A 24,787-nucleotide genomic window follows, 5' to 3' on the forward strand; every position below is an offset into this window, starting at 1 on the left:
AACGTATCACCACTCCTGCCAAGTATCTTTATCTCGCGCAGTAGTGTCTGGCATCTGCCTTCCAGGCAAACCGTGCAATGTGCAGGCAAATGCGCATTACCTTTGTTGATTACAGACAATTCATGCTCCCGGGCCCGGTGCCATTGCCATTGGCGGAAATCATACGTGAATGACAGCAATGCCAGAATGCATTGTCTCTATTGGTGCCTTTAAAGAGTGCATTCTTGCGTTTACCGCCGTCACGTGCCTTCATAACTGTGGAGTCACCATCCACGATTGCCTCGATGGCAACCGCAGTTTCATTTGCAGCGGTTGTAGCAAACAGTAGTTTCGTTTTAACTCAGTGTGCATGCCGACTGCGTGCCTTTAAAGCTGCATAGTTGCCATCCATAATCGCGTTAATAGCGATTGTGGTTTTGTCCGCAGTTGTTGCAGCGAATGGTAGTTTTGCATGCGTTGGCCATGTGCCTTCAGAACCGCAGCAGCCGCGGTTTCGTCCACAGTGGCTATGGCAAACAGTAGTTTAATTTTGACGCAGCGGAAAGCTGCCGAGGATGATCAGCACTGGCTATATCGTGATGGACGGACAATCTGTTGGCAACCAGTTCATTGGTGCAAATATAATTGGGATGAGCTTGGCAGTAGGGAAAAGCGTGTCAGATGAAGATGCCTGGCACGACCACACTAATCAGTCACGAGATGACGAGAACTGCAGCTTCTGCACTGCTTTTGTGCAAAATAGAAACAGGATTTGCTAATCCATTCAGTAAACAAAAGCGTGTTGGTGTAGTAAGCATTTGTTTATTGTTTTCTTGATATCCTCGAGAATCCGGCCATTTTTTTTTTTTTTGTCCCATGAAATCCGAATTAACGAGGTTTTACTGCATTTCCAGCAGCTTGCAGAATTTGCAAAAGTGCACTGTTTAAAGATTGAATACACTGGTGGCAAGCTTCCCGCAACGGTGTGCACGCACCGTCCTGCTGGCCACACATGTGGACTACATAAGCGGGCCACCGCTGTTGGCTCGATGCCGATCAAGTGGCAAAGGTGTAATCCGTGCCACTAGGCCTAACCAGCCTGGTGTCACTGCACGAGGGCATGTAATCGTGTAGCTATTTTCATATTTCTGGCGAAACCATTATGACGCGGAAAAAATATTTACGCAAGTCGTAGCACACTGAAATTTGCACGGACAGCAACTGAATTGTGTGTTTTAAAACACAATTATTACTTTTCTGTCAAAATTTGTGTCCTCAATTTGGTAATTAAAAAGTTACTTATTCTTATTTACACGGCAGCGGTTCTGGGCAAATGGGATAAATTTAAGTTCAAGGCACGATATGGTATGACTATTTCACACTATTTGTCTGAAATGCACCATGCAAATTTGTCAAGCAGACAACATACGCTGGGTGTGCAGAAGCAGAGCTGCATTAAAGCACACTGTAGGGTCAACACTCCTGTGCCTGCTGCAGTAGCTTTGCGGCTATGGAATTTGCATGTGGCCACGGGTTTGACATTGACCGTGGTGGCCACATTTTGAAGGGGGTGAAACAGGGGACGCACGTGCACTTAGATTTCGGGACATGTTACAGAACATCACGGTGTCAAAATTAATCCGTAGTCTGCCACTACGGCGTGCCTCATAATCTGATTGTGGTTTTGGCACGTACAGCCCGATAATCCAATTCAAGTTTAATACTCCTGCCATGATGCGATGTGCCATGTGAGGCAATGAATATGCTCAAACCTCTTGGAGGTTATGAAGTACAGTGCACAACAATGCTTCAAGCAAGTGCCTCCCCATGTGTGTTCTGTGTCCTGTGCAGACAAACAGCAGTGGTGCATGCAAGGTAACGTTTAAAATCAACTCGCCACTCTCGTGTTGGACTAAACATTGAAGAAACTGAACATTTGCCGTCAACATTACCGCTAATTATCGTCAGTCAAAGCAGACAGCACAGAAAGCTTCGCTTACTTCGATTCCTACAGTGTGTGGAATCCACGTAATTTTTCTCTTGATGTCAGCTAGAATATCGGCTAAACCCATTACTATTCCCTACACATACTGGTTACAAGCAATCCCAGAAGTAGAAACATCGCAATTTGCGGCTGTTCAAAACGTGCTACCTACATAAATGAGATGTTATATTGAGAACAAGCCGGAAAGCATAGAAAGAGGAAAGTGTTGATATGATTGCCTCGGCTGATGCCTGAAAGCGGACAACCAGTGACTCACTTCCGCCTGCATGCAAAAGCTCCTTGGCATCATCCAAGCGAATAAACAAAAAATTACCCGTTGGCATAATGTTCTTCCGTTTGCAAGATAGATTCTGTAAGATTATTAAAGGTGGCATGTAAAAGACGATAATTTCGTTATGATTTAGAATTAGCACATGCAGAACCTTGTGACATCCTCCAAAATATTTTCGAAATATTTTGGTACGGCCTTGAATTTTAAAACTTTTGTTTCACGAAACTTTGTAAAACACTTACACTGAGCCAGGTATGTTCCTGCTGTGTTGCAGGAAGTTGAAGTGCCCCCTGGCTGGACTTTGTTGAACGCGCTGCGGGACTCTCTCGTGGGTGATGACAATGGCCTACCCCATCCCATGAGCCCAGAAGTGGTACCAGCTGTGCCGATTCTGCCAGCTGCTCAGGCTGGAGACAACCCTGGTGAGACCCTGCCCAAAGCCAAGTGATATCTTTTCTTTCATAGATGGTGCAATCATTGATTTTCCAAGGGAACCCATTGACCCATGAACAAGTGTTTCTGAGCCAACATTTCAGTTCTTGCATCTTTGGTCTCGTGCTTTGATTAGTTGAAGCAGTGGCTGGGCCAGTTAATTCATGAGAAAAAGATATGAATGCACTGTTTCTCGGCTAGTGACCTGAAGTAGCGGTCTAACACAGGCTTGAAGTTCTCGCGATAGCTCTTCATGATGTCATGATATTTGCATAGTGCATGACTGCTTTATAGTTTTATCAATAAATAAGGACTACATTGCTTTTCTAAAAGATCTGGAGACTCAACCCAGTGCATTTTGAGACGTTTCTGGGAAAAAGGCCCAAATATGCAAAAACATTTTTTAGGTCCATTACATCATACTAATGGACCAGTGTTGTGGTTAGGTGCAAAATTCAACAATGAAAAATTTGCTCTTCCCTTTCTCCATAAATGACTAACAGATAATTTTGAGGGGTGTGCGGATATTAAAAAAAATTTGAATATTGTCGAATAGTATATTTTCAATATTCGCGTTCGATTCGAAAATTAGATATCCAATAGAATATTCGAAACAAATCAAATATATTGCTGGCTGTGTGGGAGCAAACATGGTTCTTAGTGTTTATTTCTATCTAATCTAAGAAAAGGTGTCTGATATTGTGCTGAATTTTGTGATAATTTCATGCTGCTGGCGAAATTTCGCCTGTAAAACAAGCTTAGCCCCTTGTTTGAACCGCACCGATGGCACCGGCTGTTGGAATCTCAGCGCGGCCACCAGCTGTTGGAACCTCAGTGCTGACACCCGTTGTTGCAACCGGACCGTTGGCGCCCGTTGTTGCAAATGGGTCGCAAGCCCCAAGGGTAGCGTTGGCCTGGTGGCCTGGGGCACACTGGAAGCATCCGAAGGTCCCAGCAAAGCATGAGGCGACTGCTAACAGAACAACTTGTTTATTCTAGCATCGCAAAGAGCGGGCGGTCAGGTCGACCGAAGTAGAGAGACGGGAGAGCACGTTGCTCAACAGAAGAAATCGGAGCCTCTCTCCTGGCGTCCGGGGGCAGCTGCTCTTATACTCTCGGAGTTGAGAGCAAGAGGGAAGGTCACGAGATGACACCACGTGACAGCGGCGACGGACGGACTGAGAGACACGTTGGAACAAGGAGGTGACGCATCAGACGGGCCGGCGCCGGTCAGACCTCCTCGCTTCACACTGGGGGAGCTCCTCTCCCCGGCTGCCGCGCTTTGACAAGCGTGGGCACACACACACACACGCACACACAAAGACACGTGGCACTGAACATGCCGGGACGCGCTCGGCGGGGAATGCGTCGCGGCCGCTCCGAATGGGCCAAAATGTCCGCCGCTTTGAACGAAGCCCCGCCGTACGTTGCATCCGCGCTGGCTTTACCGCGCGTCGTAGGCGAAACGTAACACCCTACACAACCTAGCTTTGCAGGAAAGCGAGCCTTTCAATAGCCGGGTGCAAGGGTTTGGGAACAGCGAGGATGCACTCTTTTGCTGCTTACACCCAGAGTCCTGAGCTTGTTGCTTGACAGCAAATGTGACAAGTGATGGCTGGTACAGGGTAAAATGGCTCCGAGTTTTTGGGAAAATGATGTGGTATAATAAGGCACAAACTGGCAAGAACAGACAACTAACGGAAATTACTCAATTTTCCAAAGCTTTTTTACTAATTGCAATGCAATTGCAATGTTCCAACATGTTAGAATAAACCAACTTGCTAATAAATGCATGTGCATGTCATTATTCGATATTTGATTCGTATTAGAAAATTTTGATAGTCGCACGCCCCTAAAATTCCACCAAATAAGTATAAAATCAGTTCTTGAAAAAACATTTCACCAGATTAAACTAACTTAGCTTTGCTTTTTAGTGTCCTTTCAGCAGAAGCCTTGGCAGAGCGAAATTAGTACAACGAAGAAAGAAAGCACTGTTGGTGTGGCTACACTTTTCTCATGACCAGTTCAACCAAAGCATGTGGCTAGAGGTCTGTTGTGGAGAGAAAAATAACAACATGCACCTAGGGCCTGGAAACTGATGATATTGGCAGTGTTGATTACACCGCCTGGTCAGTTGTTTCCTGTGAAGCCATTTGGATCCACAGTAGGATGTTTCCACCAATGCTGATCAAAGTGTTTGTTTGGGCTATTCACTTCCATTGACAATCATCGTCAGTGGTCGCTGCATTATTTCTTCCTTGTTAAACTGCTCCAAATTTGGAATTTGGCAAGGGACATCGTCACTTGGCCACTGATGCACTGCTGATGCTGGTGTGAGTATGCTAGGCGGTGCTGTTCACCCTGTGGAATTTTCTCCAGTACGGTCAAACCACGGTAAAACGAACACAGATGTAATAGTTAAATAAAAGAAATAGTCTCACGACTTTTAGAGTGTAATGGGTATATGTTAATAATGAATGTAGGATGTTATGAAGCTATTTTTGTGTTGGATGTGACTTTATTATAATAAGGTTCATCTGTACATAGAGTCGCCGGCCGTTAATTCTGACAGCTTCGCGGCACCGCCACTGGCCCATGGACTTTAATATATCAATTGCACTTCCCGTCTTGAAATGGTACAAAATGACACAGCACATTTTATATTATCTAACTACCATGGCACTCTGCAATGCAAGAGGCACTGCAAGAGGCCCATAGACGGCTTTTAAAGAAGCTCGCGTCCATTTTTGCCTCTCGGCATTCAAGCAGAAAGGCGGCAGCCCTTGTAGAGCTTGGGGTACTTACCTTTTAATTGAAGAAACATGACCAAACAAAACTATGTACATGCTAGCTCAGAGTTATAAAGAAGCGTGGAAAAGAAATGCCTACATGCACTGGAAACAAAAAGTATGGACTGTTGTTTCATCACGTCTGTCTGAACCATATGTGGTCACCTTCGGGGCAAAAAAAAAAAAAAAAGAGGCAACAAGAAAACAGCACGTGGGGACAAATTGGCTCCAAAGAATGGAACTTGAAAATGACAGATGGAAACAAGTGGCAATTCTGAGGCACCAACAGACATGGCTGATTCGAGCGATGCAGACCTTTTTTTTTCATGGAAGTACGCGTCACTTGCGACGATGAATACCTTCAGCTTCAGTCCATAGTTCTTTCCCAAAGTTTCTTCTCTTTGTCGTGAAAATCCTTCATTTTAGCATCCCAAACAAGTGGACACCGCACAACTTGAGTGATGAACAGCTGATTGGAAACCGTGCGAGACATTGCAAACTGCCAGCGGACGTCGTCTGCTACAAAATGTCGTCTGCTAGAACCATTTGCTTGAGCAGGCGAGTTCCCCGATTCCCCACACCGCCTGGGCGTCGGCCACGCCCATGCCACGTGATCTTAACGTCGCTGCTCAAGGCACTCCGCCACTGGTTGCTGCTCTCCCTGCTCACAAATTTTCCCAAACATTGCACTTGTGATCGCAGCAGTGCATACCGCTCGAAAAACTGGTATTGGGAAAGGAGGCCTGCTCATGCGACGGGCACCGCGCCGTTTCTAGCCCAAAATCGATTGCATGTGAAACAGGCTTTAGCTTGTGCCTTGAGCCTTTCCACACGCTTGTTCAGATCGGACATATGGGCATCTTGTTTTTTTTTAATTTGAACAACGACTTCATTGTACCATTCTGACAACACCTGCATTGAATTTTTAGTGCAATCCACAGTACGTTTGATGCTGTCAGTGGTGTCTATTTTTGATTTCATTGTCATCAATAAACCTAGCTGTAGATTAATATCATGTCTGCAATTTCATCGGCCAAGTTGAACTCTGTTTTCTCAGATTCATTTGAGGCATCAGAATTGCTTCGAGCCTTGGTAGATCTGCAATAGGGCATCTCCACGTATTTTTTATTTTTTTTGGCGGCATCTGACTTCCGGACAGGCCGCCATTGGAATATGAACCTGGCAACGTTTAACGCTAGAATGTTATCTAGTGAGGCGTGTCTAGCACTGCTATTGGAGGAATTAAAGGGCAGTAAATGGGATATAATAGGGCTCAGTGAAGTTAGGAGGCCAAAAGAAGCATATACAGTGCTAAAAAGCGGACACGTCCTGTGCTACCGGGGCTTAGCGGAGAGACGAGAACTAGGAGTCGGATTCCTGATTAATAAGAATATAGCTGGTAACATACAGGAATTCTATAGCATTAACGAGAGGGTGGCAGGTCTTGTTGTGAAACTTAAAATGAGGTACAAAATGAAGGTTGTACAGGTCTACGACCCTACATCCAGTCATGATGACCAGGAAGTCGAAAGCTTCTATGAAGACGTGGAATCGGCGATGGGCAGAGTGAAAACAAAATACTCTATACTAATGGGCGACTTTAATGCCAAGGTAGGCAAGAAGCAGGCTGGAGACAAGGCAGTGGGGGAATACGGCATAGGCACTAGGCACAGAAGGGGAGAATTATTAGTAGAGTTTGCGGAACAGAATAATATGCGGATAGTGAACACCTTCTTCCGCAAGCGGGATAGCCGAAAGTGGACGTGGAGGAGCCCGAACGGCGAGACTAGAAATGAAATAGACTTCATACTCTGCGCTAACCTTGGCATCATACAAGATGTGGACGTGCTTGGCAAGGTGCGCTGCAGTGACCACAGGATGGTAAGAACTCGAATTAGCCTAGACCTGAGGAAGGAACGGAAGAAACTCGTACATAAGAAGCCGATCAATGAGTTAGCGGTAAGAGGGAAAAAAGAGGAATTCCAGATCAAGGTACAGAACAGGTATTCGGCTTTAACTCGGGAAGAGGACCTTAGTGTTGAAGCAATGAATGACAATCTTGTGGGCATCATTAAGGAGTGTGCAATGGATGTCGGTGGTAACTCCGTTAGGCAGGATACCGGTAAACTATCGCAGGAGACGAAAGATCTGATCAAGAAATGCCAATGTATGAAACCCTCTAACCCTACAGCTAGAATAGAACTGGCAGAACTTTCGAAGTTAATCAACAAGCATAAGACAGCTGACATAAGGAAGTATAATATGGATAGAATTGAACATGCTCTCAGGAACGGAGCAAGCCTAAAAGCAGTGAAGAAACTAGGAATTGGCAAGAATCAGATGTTGGCGTTGAGAGACAAAGCCGGCTATATCATTACTAATATGGATGAGATAGTTCAAGTGGCTGAGGAGTTCTATAGAGATTTATACAGTACCAGTGGCACCCACGAGGATAATGGAAGAGAAAATAGTCTAGAGGAATTCGAAATCCCACAGGTAACGCCGGAAGAAGTAAAGAAAGCCTTGGGAGATATGCAAAGGGGGAAGGCAGCTGGGGAGGATCAGGTAACAGCAGATTTTTTGAAGAATGGTGGACAGATTGTTCTAGAGAAACTGGCCACCCTGTATACGCAATGCCTCATGACCTCGAGCGTACCGGAATCTTGGAAGAATGCTAACATAATCCTAATCCATAAGAAAGGGGACGCCAAAGACTTGAAAAATTATAGACTGATCAGCTTACTGTCAGTTGCCTACAAACTATTTACTAAGGTAACCGCAAATAGAATCAGGAACACCTTAGACTACTGTCAAGCAAAGGACCAGGCAGGATTCCGTAAAGGCTACTCAACAATAGACCATATTCACACTATCAATCAGGTGATAGAGAAATGTGCGTAATATAACCAACCCTTATATATAGCTTTCATTGATTACGAAAAGCGTTTGATTCAGTCGAAACCTCAGCAGTCACGGAGGCATTACGGAATCATGGTGTAGATGAGCCATATGTAAAAATGCTGAAAGATATCTACAGCGGCTCCACAGCCACCGTAGTCCTTCATAAAGAAAGCAACAAAATCCCAATAAAGAAAGGCGTCAGGCAGGGAGATATGATCTCTCCAATGCTATTCACAGCGTGTTTACAGGAGGTATTCAGAGACCTGGATTGGGAAGAATTGGAGATAAAAGTTAATGGAGAATACCTCAGTAACTTGCGATTCACTGATGATATTGTCTTGCTTAGTAACTCAGGGGACCAATGGCAATGCATGCTCACTAACCTGGAGAGGCAAAGTAGAAGAGAAGGTCTAAAAATTAATCTGCAGAAAACTAAAGTAATGTTTAACAGTCTCGGAAGAGAACAGCAATTTACAATAGGTAATGAGGCACTGGAAGTGGTAAGGGAATACATCTATTTAGGGCAAGTAGTGACGGCGGATCCGGATCACGAGACGGAAATAATCAGAAGAATAAGAATGGGCTGGGGTGCGTTTGGCAGGCATTCTCAGATCATGCACAGCAGGTTGCCATTATCCCTCAAGAGAAAAGTCTATAATAGCTGTGTCTTACCAGTACTCACCTACGGGGCAGAAACCTGGAGGCTTACGAAAAGGGTTCTACTCAAATTGAGGACGACGCAACGAGCTATGGAAAGAATAATGATAGGTGTAACGTTAAGGGATAAGAAAACAGCAGATTGGGTGAGGGAACAAACGCGAGTTAATGACATCTTAGTTGTGATCAAGAAAAAGAAATGGGCATGGGCAGGACATGTAATGAGGAGGAAAGATAACCGATGGTCATTAAGTGTTACGGACTGGATTCCAAGGGAAGGGAAGCGTAGCAGGGGGCGGCAGAAAGTTAGGTGGGCGGATGAGATTAAGAAGTTTGCAGGGACGACATGACCACAATTAGTACATGACCGGGGTTGTTGGAAAGGTATGGGAGAGGCCTTTGCCCTAGAGTGCGCGTAACCAGTCTGATGATGATGACTTCTTTTTGTGCATATATTCATTTACTCCTACGCAGGTGCCCAAGTGTTGACTAAAATTGCACTCGCAGCAAGTGGTATGCATCCCCACATTGGGAAGGCTATCATGGCAAGCAGTGCACGTGCATTGCTTGTCCTTAACCCTTTCTGAGAAACCTGCATGAATTTACATTTAGAAACGTTTAAATTTAGACATGTGCCATAAAGTGCACCAATTCTCAATTTTATGCAAGTCATCATGCAGTGTAGACTGATCACTGCTGGAAGCAATTCTTCGATAAAGGATGCAGTCATCTGCAACAAGTCGTATAGTAGAGGAGATTATTTGGAAGATCATTTATAAATATCAAAAACAAGAGGACCTAGAACCAGCCCTTGGGGAACGCCTGAACTGTCATATCAACACTTCTGCCTGCAGACCCTTACGCATATGTTGAGTAATGGGAACGGAAGTCTCGCGAAAGTGATCGCATTATCACTGTTGCTCATGGACGCCAATTTGTCCGGTCAGCGGAAGTGATTGTATCCGTGAAAGCAATGACTAAAAATACAGCACCGTAGGGCAAATCGTTGTCCGGAATTCTGTTGTTCATAGGCAGCTGACATGTCCTATGCTCAGTTAGGCGAAATCTGGCAAATGTGATTGTGTGCCAGAAAGTTATTGTCGACTCATGCAGCACACTTCATGGTGTCAGCCTACTTTGGTGAGCCTTGCTTGACTGCATTGCTAAAGGAATTTTGCCAATAAAATTTTGGTTCTGCGAAAGTGTATTTTTCTGCTTTCCTCCCCGATTTCGTTATTGCGGAATTTAACTGTAATGGTATCCACTCCTCCGCAGTGGACATTGCCTTGGGCCAGATGCTGGCCATGGGATTCAACAACGAGGGCGGATGGCTGCGTCAGCTGCTCGAAGTCAAGCATGGAGACATTGGAGCAGTCCTCGAGTCGCTCCACCCTTCCCCCAAATGAAGCATGCTCTGGTTCACTAAAATTGCAGGGAATCAATGAGTGGTTGGAGTGTGATGTACGAGCATATTTTATTACAATTATGATCATTATTGGTGCAGAGCAGCAGTTATGCCCAAGTTCTTACAGCAGTCATGTGTGTGTTGTTTGTTCAACAAAGTAGCTTATGTAACCGCCTGATGATAACCCTGAGCACATGTACAGTGCTCACGGAATGAAAGGCGTCAATTGAGGGCTAAGTAATGCGCATACTTTCGTTTCCACCGGCTACATCGACGTAATTTCGGTGCGTACACTTACATCGGAGTCCTCGTCACCTCTGGTGACCAAATTACTTGCGACATGACATGGTGCTCTCGTGTACTTTGCACGTATGCAGGGTTTTACTAAATGCTCGTGTCGCGTTTCATTCCGTGAGCACTGTACCAGTGTTGGCTTCATGTAGCATCAGAGGACCAGATCCTTATTTTCCTTGGACAACTTATTTACGTAGACAGCAGTAATTTGCAACAATGTGACCAAGTATTAAGTGCTGGTTTCAACTATTTTTTGCAGAGCATCTTTTACATTCCTAAAAACACGGAAGCTTGTAAGACATGATGAATAACTGCACAGCGCAGAAGGATTAGGGCAGATAAAAAGAACAGACGGGTAGCTCTTAGGCAGCGCAGGCAAGCGCTTTGTTGTCCCTTGTAACTGAGCAAACGAGCACAGCAAAAGATGAAAGCGAATGCGGAATACAGCGGGGAATGAAAGACGTCAGAAGGAAGGCAGAGGAGATGATCTCCAGATAAGCGAGGCCGTGGCACCACACTTCGTTCCGTTCTCAATGTGCCACACAAGACAGGCTGTCCGCACCAGCCAATATATTGAAAAATGAAAACGCATATAGAGCTGTGCTCAAATTTCGCATTAAGGAGTATCGTAATCATCAGTTAATTTGTTTGCCTGTCCTTGTTCTTTGGCGCTGTACAGGTGTTTCGTCTTTTATAAACTTCGCTGTGATTCTCTCAAGTCGTAGTGAAACTTTGGCCAGTACTTTCCCAAGCCTTTATCAGCAAGGTTGCTACAGCAGTGCTTGCAGCATAGTATGTCATTATGTAGGGACTGCTCTGAACTGCACATGTAATGATTAAGTGCAAATAAAAGTGTTTTCCATTCAAATGGTGGGCATGCATGTGATATTCAGAAAACCTATTTACTCAAAGCTCTCGCTCGGCGCGATGTGAGGGACACCACCATGCCTAGACAGACCTCGCACTTCAATATAGCTCTGCAACACGTCACAAACTGCAATTTCCTTATTTGGCACATTTAATGTCTGAATGTGGAGGTGCATTTGTCTCGCATTTTGTCACAGAAACAGTTGAAGTGCAGTGATTACATCAGTCTACACCTGGCGTCAACTTTGTGTGGCAGCACGGCCAAGGCTATGTCGGTAGAGCCTACGCACGTGTTACTATGCCAAGTAGTCCGACTGTTTCACCTGGGGTATTGGTTTCGATTTCACCAGCACATTCCACGAAAGCGTGTTGTTCATAACGTTGCCATGTTAGCATGAGGTGAATATGTGTTTGTGTGTGTGTTTGTGGGATTTGTAACAGTGGTATAATTTGTGAGTAACCATAAAATTTAAGGATTCGGCTATGACCTTGTCTGCAAAAGGTGCTATGTATGTCATCTTTTTTCACTAATGCCTTCGATTATGCGCTTTGCAGGTACGTGTGTATGTGTATGTGCATACGTGTGTGTGTTTGTTGAAAGGAGAGAACAGAGACAACACCCGTTCATTGGGCCAGCTGTTCTATTCTCTGCCTTGTTGTCTTCCCTTTCCCTGCGCCCACAGTTCGTGCAACCGAAGCCAAGCTCACTTCTTCACACTCGGCCACGCTGCAAATTTCCGGTGCGCTTGCAATCGCGCAAATTAATATCGATGCAACTTGTCTAGGGAGTGTGGCCGTTGTTGGTGAGCCATCCAGTAATCAGCTTCTCTGACGGGCAGCACCAACTGTTGTGTGCTGGTCGCCTGCTTCACCGACAAATATCCTGTTGCAGATGTGCATGTATGGTAGGGGATTCTGTACAATAAACAGCTGCTCTGCTCAGCTGTCGCGTGAGTCTTTTCAGTGTTGCTGCTGACTGATCAAGTCTCACAGATGTGCTCAAATACACTGAGCTCTACGAAATACCGGCTGCTGCTGATTTGTCCTTATGTGAAGGTGGAACAAGGGTTGTCCGCTTGGAAACCGATGGTTGCTTGCATGCCTCTTGCTGTCTCTTGTGATGGTTTCTTGGACATCTTGAGGCCTCTTGCACATTTTTTGCAGACGGCCCGTTCTTCGATGATGATGGAGTCAGCCGTGTTGGTCTCCCTGGCTCCCTTCAGCGAGACTGCGCTAGGCGAGGCATGAATGTCTCCTATTCGGCCAATGAATGCTGTAAATTCCGAAGGTGTGGATTCGATGGGACCCAAAGTATCTCTTTCTTAGTATCTGTGGGCATATCGGTGTGGTCCAGGAGTGTTAGTGCTCCATCATTGAAGTTCGACGACCGTTTGCCTGCAGTTCAGCTGTCCAAGGTTGAGGGTGGGATACTAGGTAATGTGCGGTCAGAAGCAGCAACCTCAAAAAATGTTGACAGGCCCACAGTATCCACGGGTAAAGCCAGCTTGGGCTTGTGATCTCGAACATCGTTTCCGGTGGTCATCATTCTGGATTGAACAAAGCTTTCAGAAATCCTGAGCCTGGAGGCTGCCTGGAGGGAGGTCACAGTGGAGCGGTGCTTCGTCGGGCATTTTCAACAAGCCCGAATGGAGCCGACTGTGCTGGTTTGTGATGCGCCGCCCGCTGGTGGTTGCCATGTGCTTGCCACCATCTGGAGTGGAGCCAACGGCGATGGCCGGTGAGCTGGTGTCTGTGGCGGAGCAGCCTGCAGGCCTCTCTGTCAAGGTGTTCCTGGGCACGACTGTTTTGTGAAGATGGTGTATCACAAGCTTCTGTCGCTGAGTAGTGCGGGCTCGTCGCAGGCATAAGGAAGCCGGTCGAAAGCAGCTATCAGAGCTGCGCTCCATTCAGGCCAGGACTGCTGCTTGACACCTTTGTAGCTGTTCCATGCCTTGGCCAGTGAAACATCGGTATTTCTACGAAAGCCGGCTGCTGGAAGTTGCAGCGCCTCATCTCCTCCAGGCTGCCTGTCCAGATGCCTGAGGAACCAAGGCCGATGTCCACGGACAGTGCAGTCATTGTGATAGCCATGGCTGCTGGTAAAGAAGCATCCACTGCATACCTTTGTGGCTTGGAGGTCAATGTAGTGCTTGAGATGATATTCTTGCCAAGGGAAGCATGGACGGCGTTCCCAAGCAGGGTGGCACGACCACTTACGGATGTGAAGGCGGTTGTCGTAACCTCAGGCTGTTGTCTCAACTTGGCGATGGCTTGGATGAGATCATCGGTAAAGTCCTGGCCTAGAGCCGCCGAGGAGGCTTGGACACCATCCCCACAGGGTGAAGTGGGTTATTGCGACGGTGGTAGGGTGGCCGGCTCCATAATCAAGGAAGCATGTACGGCACTAGTGGGCAGGAGGGACCTGGCACGCCGAAGAACTGCGAGGACACATTGAAGGCAGGAACCCCTTAAGAGGAAGCTTTAGCTCGGTGCCCAACTCCCACGCGGCCTATTGAAATGCATGTAAAATGCAAAAACATTTTCTGAGATAACCTCTGGACCGATTTTAGTGAAATTTATTGCATTTAAGAGACAAAGTTAAATTCTTGTGACTGTTGGAAGCATAATTAGATTTAGGTCCTGAAATTTTTTGCAAGAATTTTCAAAAATTCTAAAGTTAAAAAAAAGAAATAGAAGCACAAAGTTCACAAATTCATAGCTCTGCATCAAGAACAAGTATTGCGGTTCTGTAAACGTCGTCCAATAGATCATTGAAAGTGGACAAATTCTATGTCATGCTATATCTTAAGTGAATTCGTTTCGTCGTTTACAAAAGTCCTGCAAAAGCTGTATTTTCATATTTATTTATTTTATTTATTTGATACTGTCAACCCCGTTCTTGGGGTCATTACAGGTTACAATATTACTAAATTTTTCAACTTCATGTGTAACATGTCCATTTTGTCCGCTTTAGATGTGCTATTAATGCAATTCACATAATTTTCTGTTGCTGAGTTAGAGTTCTAAACTTCATAATTTTGTTTTATGAAAATTTTAATTTTTGGCAATTTTAAATTTCATGACCTAAATAAAAAATTCGAGACCAACAGTCACTAGATTATAAGTTTTTCTTTGAAATGCAACAAAGCTCATCAAATTTGCAGTGGTTGCCGAGAAAAACGAATTCTCCTTTTACATATGTATTTAGATAGGAGCACCCAAGCTAAAGCTTCCTCCTAAGGCAGGTTCGTTGTACACTGCGCCATTATAAAGGAGAGAACAGAGACAACACCCGTTCACTGGGCCATCTGTTCTGTTGTCTTCCCTTTCCCCGCGCCTGCAGTTCAAGCGCTCGAAGCCAAGTTCACTTCATCTTCACTATATATGTATTGTAAGGAAGATAATGAACTTGAGCGCAGTGGCTCGAGCTAAGGGACTGTGCTCGGTGCATCCTAGAACTGGCGGTCGCTACGAACTTCAATAAATCTCCTTTATAATATATATACGGTCTATCCCAGATATATCGAACTCGAAGGGGATCGCGAAATGGTTCGATATATCGATAATCCGAAATATAAAATATGCATGTCAAAAGCTTCTATAACAACTCCACACATCTCAAGGCAGTTCCCGATTTCGTGACTAACGGGAACTTACCGATCTGTGCCTCCAAGGCGCCTAAAAAAAGAAAAAGACAGCGCGATGACAAGAGCACTTTATTTCGGAAGAAAAAAAATCTGACCTTTGCTTGCTTTTTCTTCTGCGCCATCAAGTTCATTAAGCAGTCCTCAAGCTTGTTGACAGTATCCAAATGAGAAAGGCCAGCTCCTTCCATTGTGCCACAACAGCGGCGAATGACACTGAAAGCTGATGCAAGTTCAGTTGCAGTGCGTGGTGGTTGGTCCTCTTCGTCGGAACCTTCGCCGCTGCTCGAGTCTGCGTCCTCGTTACCCACGATGTCGGGCAAAATCTCCGCATCAGCGCGATCCGCTACAGCTTGCACGCGGTTGTCAGCTCTGACGAAATCACATGCTGTAACGCCGCCTGGGATGGCACCTCGGAATGCCGAGAGCTCGCGAGTTCGCTTTGTTCTTGAGGATCATACTCGGGGTGTTGCAAGGAATTCTGAACGCCGCGGTGACCAACGACTTTTTCTAGCCAGCTTCCACCAGTTGAATGATGTCTGCCTTTGTTGAAAAATCCAAATTCTTGTGTCTTTTCGCGGCCATGGCTTCGGAACGCGTGCCAAAAGTGGAAAGAAAAACGCACTGCACCACATGAGTCTCAAGCCTTCGCGTTGCCCTCGTGAATAAAAGGAACAAAGCAAATGAAAAGACGCACCGCTCCGTGTCTCCGCGCTACCACAAGCCCAAGCTGCACTGACCTCGTTCATCTCGCTGCGCCAGTGGTGTCAGCCAACCAAAACAGGAAACAAGCGCCTGTGATCACCGTGGTTTCTCCCTCCCACTTCCTTTTTACACCCAATCGCACTCCAAGTGCTCCTCGTCACATGCCTTTTACCCACACACCCCTTTCTCAGAGTGCGGGGCAGCACGCGTGAGATCACGGGAACATTGCGAGAGCTTCGTGAGGAGAAGCGCACGTGCCGGGGCGCAGCTCAGCACGGAGTTAAATAAATCGATATGTTGGTGCATGGGAGTTCTATATATGCGAACAATAGCGCTACACTTTTGCATGGGATTCCCATGGGGATTTTTCAACTGTTTGATATAGGCAATAATTCGATATATCCGGGATCGACTGTGTGTGCATGTATGTATGTATGTATGTATGTATGTATGTATGTATATCCACACACACACACTATTGCAATGCAGTGCAATGACATGCCATGCGATGTTTCACTGCAAAGAACTATAGTAAACCCATCTACTAAACTAGACTTTATTTCCAAAGGATTTCGGCACATTTCACTGTTGGCAAAATACAAAAGTGCCAATAATATTCAGGCACATGTTAAAGGGACCCTGAAACGATTTTGACTATTTTGTACAAACGTACAGAGTCGTTAGAGTAGGCCCTTTTGCTCATTATTTGACACATCTAAGTGCTATGCGTAAAGCGTGTAATTTATTATAAGGTTTTAAAAATGTATATGTGAATGAATATGAATAGAATTTTTGATAGGAAAGACAGAGAAGTCGACCTGAGCTAGTGCGCTCTAGTCTGCTACTCTGCACTGGGGAAGAGGGAAGGGGAGTGAAAGTATTGGGATGGATGATGATGATGATAAGAGAAGTGGCGAGTGCTTATGTACATGAGACAGTTGCCTCGCTAGAGCTGCTCGTCGAGCTTGGTGTCCTGCAGGAACTTCAACAATACTTTTGTTGCACGCATTGAAATTGCAGTGTCAGGCCATGGGCCGAGGATAGCTTCCTCCGACAGTAGTTGTCTGCCAACACTGGCTAGGAAACTGTCTAACGTCCTTTGCTCCAGCATATATGCTGGGCAGTCGCATAGTACGTGCTGCAGTGTTTCGGGCATCTGGCAGTGTTCACAATCGGGGCTGTTCGATTGGCCGATGAGGTGTGCGTAGCGACGGGTGAAAGCAACGCGGAGCCGAATCCTGTGTAGCAATGATGTTTTGCTCCGTGGAAGCTTCGGGCGCAAACAGAATTTACCGGCTGGGTCAATCATATGTAGACGTCTGCGAATGTTATCAGAGTGGGCTCTGGAAGCCTTTGTAAGGTCCTGCATGAGTGCCTTGATCATGAAGTTGGTGTCAGGTCGCGAGTAGGCTATCTGTATTTCATTAGAGGAAGAGGAGGCCAATCTTGCCTCACTGTCAGTGAGTTCATTACCAAAAACACCACAATGGCTAGGTACCCATTGAAAGGTGATCACGTGGCCACTTAACTCGGCACTGTGTTGAAGTTTGACGATTTCCAGCACGAGCAGATAGTATGGTCCTTTCTTTAAAAAGTATTTTAGCGCCTGTAGTGCTGATTTGGCATCGCACAATATCGTCCATTTATGGGGTGTCTGGGTTCTCGTAAAACGGACAGCCTCCCGTATTCCCGCAAGTTCCGCTGCCGGAGATGTCGATTTGTGGTCTAATCGAAATTGTTGAGTGTTTCCAAGTTGTGGGATGACAAACGCAGCCATTGTGGCAGATGGCGTGACCGAACCATCCGTATATACTTGTACAGTCCCACTATATAATGTAATTATATGGGACAGGGTGAGCTGCTTCAAGCCAATGGAGGGAACGTGAGATTTCTTCATAATTCCGGGTATCTGAAGCCTCACTAGTGGTCTTGGCAATGTCCATGGAGGTGTCGTGGCGATGTCGGTGGCCTGGAATCTTGCAGGTATAATGCTTGCGTGACATGCAATAGCTTTAGAAAAAGCACAGTCAAGGTTGGTGCTTGGTAGTGTTGACAGTGAATGGTGTGAGTGTCTGCTTAGCAGGCGAAGATAGGTTCGCACAGGTTCACAAGACCTGTATATGTCGATAAGACAAGCTCGTGCTTCCGCTATTGTGCCCTTATGCGACGTGCAGCATGGCAAGCCAAGACATATCCGTAGTGCTTGTGCTGAAGGCTCTCCAGCGTGCGTATACAAGAGGACCCCATGTTAGATAACACAGGCATGCTGTAGTGTATGTAGCCCACAAAAAGTGCCTGGTACACTTGGAGCAAACTTCGCTCAGAGGGGCCCCATCTCAGTCCTGATATTACACGAAGAACGTGTATGAAGTTGGTCAGTTTAGCCCTAAGCGCAGTAATATGTTTGGTCCAAGAAAGACTGCAGTCTATTATCACGCCAAGATATCTCTGGTAGGTGACAAAAGGGAGCGCCGTTCCATCGACAACGATTGGATAATGTGACAATGATTTGCACGTGAATGCCATGACTGCACACTTAGTTGCTGAGAGTTGCAGGCCTCTACGGCGCAAGTACTTCGCCGTTATGGTAGCCGCATGTTGGAGCCTTGCACGCACTTGTGGACGTGTGACCCCAGGTGACCAAATACAGATATCATCCGCGTACGTACTGATACGCGCTGTTTCAGGTAGCTGGTCTGCAAGGCCCACCAGTATGATATTGAACAATATTGGGCTAAGGACACCACCCTGTGGAACACCCCTGCGAACGTCATGTCTATCAGTCTCGCCATCCGAAGTGGACATGAAAATGGTGTGGCCACTGAGGTAACTCTGCAGCCATGCATACATCCGGCCACCAACACGAATATCCTGAAGCGCCTGAAGAATCGAATGGTGGAAGACGTTGTCGTAGGCACTTTTGATATCCAGAAATATTGCGCATACCAGACGACGGCATCTCTTTTCCTGTTGAACAGAAGATACTAGGTCGATCACACCGTCAATGGATGATCGGCCTCTTCTGAATCCATTGTTGAAATCGGGAAGTCCACCACTTTTCTCGAGTAGCCATTCCAGTCTGCTCAGTACCATCCGCTCCATCACTTTACCGACACAGCTTGCCAAGGCTATTGGCCGATAATGTGAGAGATCATGTGGGCATTTTCCATGTTTTAGCAAAGCCACAAGACGACTGAACTTCCAGTGATTAGGCACAGTTGCTGTGTCCCATGTAGAGTTGTAGAGCGCCAGGAGAATTTCTTGAGCTTTTACTCCAAGATGACAAATTGCGGAGTATGTAATTCTGTCTGGTCCTGGACAAGTTGACCGGCGGGAAGTAGATATCGCAGCGTCGAGCTCGTGCATAGTAAAAGGCGCGTCCAAACGGTGATCACTAGGTGACTGGAAAGTCGGTCATGAATGGGTTGGTATATCGTTTGAGGAGCTCACGAGTAATTTGCAGAAGTCATCGGCGACCTCAACTTCACACCGGCCTTGCCGTATGGCCACAGCGCTGAACCGGTGAAGCTGTTGTGGAGGCGAGCGAAGGCTTCGTACAATTTTCCAAATTCTAGAGAGAGGTTTTCTCGGATCCAGAGAGCCACAGAATGATCTCCAGCATTGTTTGTCAAGCTTGTCAAGGTGGCGCAGGACATGATGCTGAGCCTGGCGTGATGCAGTGACGTCTAATAGTGATTTGGTCCTTCTGTATTTCCGTTCTGCTCGACGCCATATCGCGCTGAGGTGCGCTGAGGTGCTCTGAGGTGTTTTGTTGTGTCACGTAAAGTTGCCGCAATGACATCTTTGATATTGGATGGTGCTTGGATGGCTTGACATGCGGTGGTCACAGATTCTCGAAATGTTGGCCAATCGATAGAACGCACAGTGTGCGGAGCTGGGGGATGTAACCATTTCAAATGAACATATGTTGGTAGATGGTCACTTCCATGGGTGTCGAGATCAGTACACCATCGTGTAGCAGACAGCAGGCTTTTTGAAACAAACGCAATGTCAAGACAACTGCTGTAGTAAGAGCCTCGAAGGTATGTTGGCGAGCCATCATTGATCACCATCAAGCCTTGACTAAGCATGAAGTCAGCCAAGTCTCTACCGCGGGCGTTCGTCGAGGCAGAGCCCCACATGGGATGGAGGGCATTAAAGTCACCGATGACTATGTGGGGACCTGGACAAGCTTTCAGTATGGACAGCAAATATGAACAGTCTATGCTCGATGTTGGGGGTATATATCCGCCAATTACTGAGAGTGTGCGGCGCTTGTACTTCAGCAATATGCAAACGTACTCGTTGGAAGCGTAAGCAGGAATGTCTTTACGAAGGCACGTTAAATTCCGACGAACAAAAGTGAGCACTTTGCTTAAATTGTGATCATTCCTTGACCACAGCGGCACATATCCAGATACGCATAGTAAAGACATCATGTTTGGTTCACATATTACAGCCACGGGAAACTGGTATTTGAACATCCATTGCCGAAAGTCTGCGAGACGGCCTCGTAGGCCTCTGGCATTCCACTGCACTATTGCAGATCTTCGTAATTGATTTTCAAAAGAGAGCGCCATGATGCCTTATTGTAGAGCCGCGAGGAGCGGTTCCAAAGCATCTAGAACATGTAGCGCGGTCTTAGCAACCAGCGTCTGTAGTCCGCAGAGAAGTGAACGCATCGTAGTTATCAGGTGTTTCAGCATACTTCGTACATTTTCATTTGCTGTCATATCATTCTCGACCACCTTTGCAGGCACATCACCCAATGCATTTAAGCCTGTTTATTTGGGTGGGAGCGACGGCCAGTCAGTGTCGGAGTTGGTCGGCGGAAGCGTCGTTTTATGCAGCGCATGTGTTCCACGTGCTGCTGCTGAAGAAGGTACGTCGGGCCCGCATCTTGATCGCAGACGCAAACTTGGCAAGCGAGGAGTTTGCCATGCGGCCGATGGTCCATCTGTACGGGAAATACTCTTGCCTTGCTGTCGTCCATGTCGCGATTGGCATCTACGGCGGCGTATCGATGTAGCAGCCTGTCTGTGAGTGGAGATGTCCCGCACCATCTTTCGAAGCACTGACATTTCATCCTTGATTTTCTGGCAGTCTTTTGATGTCGCTTCATGTGGACTGGCGCAATTGGGACATTTTAGGGCAGTAGCATCGCAGCTATCATTTTGATGGGCCCCTCCACACCGTTGGCATGTTATGCCGCCCTTGCAAGCTGCGCTTACGTGTCCTATTTTGAAACACTTCCGACACTGCACCAGTTTTGGCACGTAAGGGCGCACACGGTGTCTTACGTATCCTACTTTTACGTAGTCGGGTAATGTTTCAGAGTCAAAGACTATTTTAATACACCGGGATTGACCGAAGCGGTGAATCTGCACTATTGGTGCGGTGGAATTCAAAAGCCTCTCGAGGTCAGTGCCTGCGATTTCTTTGTCCACGTCAGAAATAACGCCAGTGGAGGTAACTTTTCCATACGCAAAGAAGGAGCACACTGGGATGTTTCCTAGTAGTGTGGCAGCCTTTAGCGTATCCAGAATTGACTTGTTGTTCACGTCAACCAAAAGGATGTTCCTCCGTGCGTTAATTCTGATCTCGCTGACTTGGCCTGGCGCCATTCGCTCAAAGTACTCTGTTAAGCTCTGCCTGTTCAAGGTGTTCAGATCGTCGGTAGCTGTGGTAGGGACGTAAGCAACAGTGAATGATTGCTTACCACTGTCCTGCCTAGGCAACGATTCACTGTCTGTTGATGTCCTCCTGAGTTTTCTCTTCAAACGGCGACCCACGGCAAGTGTGAAATTGTTGTCCGATTCCATTTCTTCAACCGTTCAGCTGTCGGAAGATTCAAGGGCGACAGTGGAAAGGCCAGTGCGGTCCCTTGTCTTCGATGCAGCCAGTAGTGGACGACCAGGGTCAAACGCTTGGTTGGGATTCTTATCCCCCATCCCGGAGGATGACGTTGTGCCCTTTGCACAGCCTCTGATGTCGAAAAACGTCCGAGACACAGGAAAATGAAGAGACCACAGCTATAGGCGTTCTTCTTCCGAGCCACTTTTTCTTCCTCCCGAACCAAGTGCAACTGTTGAATTTTAAGCCCCCCCCCCCCCCCTCTACCGGTTTGACGTCATTTGCCCCAATGACGTTAGTAGGGCGAACTATCCGATTAGCTGCTCAGGGCACGTCATCAATAATTTTGCCAACTTTATGGTGAACAAATGTTCGTAATAGTTGGAACGTTAGTTAATTTGTTTCTATAAAAAGAAAGTAACAGGACGAGAATGCACAAGAACTATTTCTCACTACACTTAAGCACTTCCGGCACACAGTAAGCATCCTTTGTTTGTGTTACAACGCGCTCCATTTTGATGAGAGCTCTGCAGTCAGGGTTGGTCTCAGTCTTTTCACAAGCACCATGATTCGACTTTGTTGTGTTGTGAGCTGGAAACACAGCGATTGGCAATATGTGAAGCTGCGACATTGTGTCCCTCTGCGAGGCAGCAGACGAGCGGACTGACTGCAGTGCAATGGACTGCCGCTATCTAATCGGCACCAGGATTTGCGCGTTTGCGGCCATCACTTCACACCGGAGAATTACTACTGCATTAGCGTTTCGCGAGTCCGGCATTCGGTTAAATGCAAGAACAAGGGGATAGGGCCCGGCCATTTGACTGTGCCGTTTCACTGGATGAGCAGAAGCGCAAATGTGAATGGTCTGCATGGTGCAGCCACCTGGTGGCATAGAGCTCAACCACACACAGTAGCAGTAACGAATTGTATTCTTCTTTGCTGCTGGTGTAAATTTTTTGCAGGAGTGTAATTGCTAACACATTGTTTTTGTGAATGTTTAAAATGTTTTACACTTGGTTAGAGCAATATTAGCGCTTTGTATGGCTGGTTAAGCTTTGCGCGAACAGTTGGCTGGACCGTGCAGACCGATCAGGCTGCTCACGTACGTCTACGCTAAAGTTCCTTCATCAGCTTGAGTTTACGCCTTTGATGTCTTGATGACTTCCTTCTCTTGTTTCACACTTTGCCTGATGAAGCCAGCAACTGGGTCAACCAGATGTTCAACAGGCCCACTGGTTTTCCCAGCGTCTCCTTTACCAGCTCATAGATTTCAGTTTTCTTGACCTTGCGCTGCACATCAACCATGGCTACACCTGCTGAACCTATAGTATGCGATCAGAAAAGTGCTATACATCGCGTTGCTCCAAACTCATGACATGTGCTACAATGCCTTGAGGAACACCCTCATTAATTTCCACCCTCATCATACTGTATGAAGCTTCACATGACTAGTGCGACAATTAACATCTGCTGGTTTTTCAGTGCTATTCCTGTCGAGCTTCCTGAAAGCTATCCCGAGTGTTTCAAAAGCAAAAGACTGCTGCCGGACAAGAAGTGCATAAAGCAAGGGTAGCTATAACCACATATGTCACACAAAATGAAGAAAGCCACAGAGTGTACAGGCAGTTTACATAATATCCAACAAGCTTTGTTCTCCCTCTACAAGTGAGTAAACAATTTGCCCCGAAGACGTGGCCTGTGACAACCTATGTGCCAGGTGCTGTGTCCCCTGCAAAGCTGAAGATGTCTACGAGATCCTGACACCCCGCAGCGGCTTCTACACTGGGCAAACAGGCTACTATAAAAACGATTGCCTTTACTAATGTGCTAATAACGTGAAAACGGGCAGAAATTTGGCTATTCATTGTCCCCAACTGCAGGTGCAAGCCACTCTTCCACCAGATGTGTGTTGTTCACAGGAACTAGAGCAATACAAATGCAGATAAAAACAATGATGTTTGAAAGTAGTAGAGTTGAAGTATATTCTGTACAAGCAGTGCTACCTGCAGTGCTGGTACCTTATGGCCACAATTCATGGCTGCACCACCATGCAAAGGTACCATTCTTGAATTATTAACTTCTATTTATTATATTTATGGCGGCCATATATTGCAAGTACATATCATCCACATTGTGTGCAATATGGTTAAATGATGTCAACTATGATAGCCATTCCTAATCTGAAATGCAACAGCGCAAATATAGGCAGCAGATTGTAATTCAAGAAGACAACCAGTGCACAGGATAAGTGACATACTTCTTTTTATTGAAAAAAGAATTGTTACATGTGTTATGCCACCAACAGTGGGTAGCAATCTTTCAAACTGGTAGCAGTCTTTCAAGCTTGGGTGACAGAGGCATAACTTAGCAAACTGCTACAATCGCACTCAAATATAAAATGGCCTTGGACACAAAAAAACAACATCATATTGTACAGAATGAAAGGGCAAGACTCCATCCAAATACACTATGGCACCACATACTTGACATGGTGCAAAAAATGTTAACTGCCCTACCCATAAAGAACAAAAGCAAAAAACACTGACAACGCACCTTAAAATGCAATGTGCAGAGTCTGAAACAAAGAAAAAACAACCCAAAAAAGGTTTTGCAATGTCTCTCAATGATTCAAATTGTCAAACTGTCTCGTCACTTAATGAACCTGCACAGCTGAAAAGGAAGGAAAGAAAGCCCAATAGCAGCGCCATAGAAAATGTCGCCAAATTAATACACTTTGCTTACCAAGGATACCTCTGGTTTAGTTGTCTGATTTTGCACAATAATTGTGTATAAGCTCTTCTTGTTTAGAATGGTTTAGCAGATAGGGAAAAAAATGACCATAAGAGCACCATGTGTATGCATAGTCTATGCACAAAAAGCCACTGCTTTCTTACTTCTGTTTTTTTTTTCTCGGCTACTATTCACGAGTATTTAAGTGCCTTAATAGCACTGCTAACATCCTACTGCAAAACACACAAAATTGGG

General features: G+C 46.0%; 1 protein-coding gene across 2 annotated transcripts in view; it reads left to right on the top strand.

Annotated features, from left to right (window-relative positions):
• Positions 1-11,601, top strand: part of LOC139060245 (sequestosome-1-like) — a 56,659-nt gene extending 45,058 nt beyond the window's left edge. For both annotated transcript variants that reach the window (XM_070539320.1, XM_070539321.1), the window contains 2 exons: positions 2,530-2,677; positions 10,310-11,601. In XM_070539320.1, the coding sequence (XP_070395421.1) occupies positions 2,530-2,677; positions 10,310-10,440 (279 nt within the window). In that variant the 3' untranslated portion in view covers positions 10,441-11,601. The remainder of the gene's footprint in view (positions 1-2,529; positions 2,678-10,309) is intronic.
• Positions 11,602-24,787: the final 13,186 nt, after the last annotated feature.

Source organism: Dermacentor albipictus, chromosome 5 (genome assembly GCF_038994185.2).
Source record: "Dermacentor albipictus isolate Rhodes 1998 colony chromosome 5, USDA_Dalb.pri_finalv2, whole genome shotgun sequence".
NCBI classification, from domain to species: Eukaryota; Metazoa; Arthropoda; class Arachnida; order Ixodida; family Ixodidae; genus Dermacentor; species Dermacentor albipictus.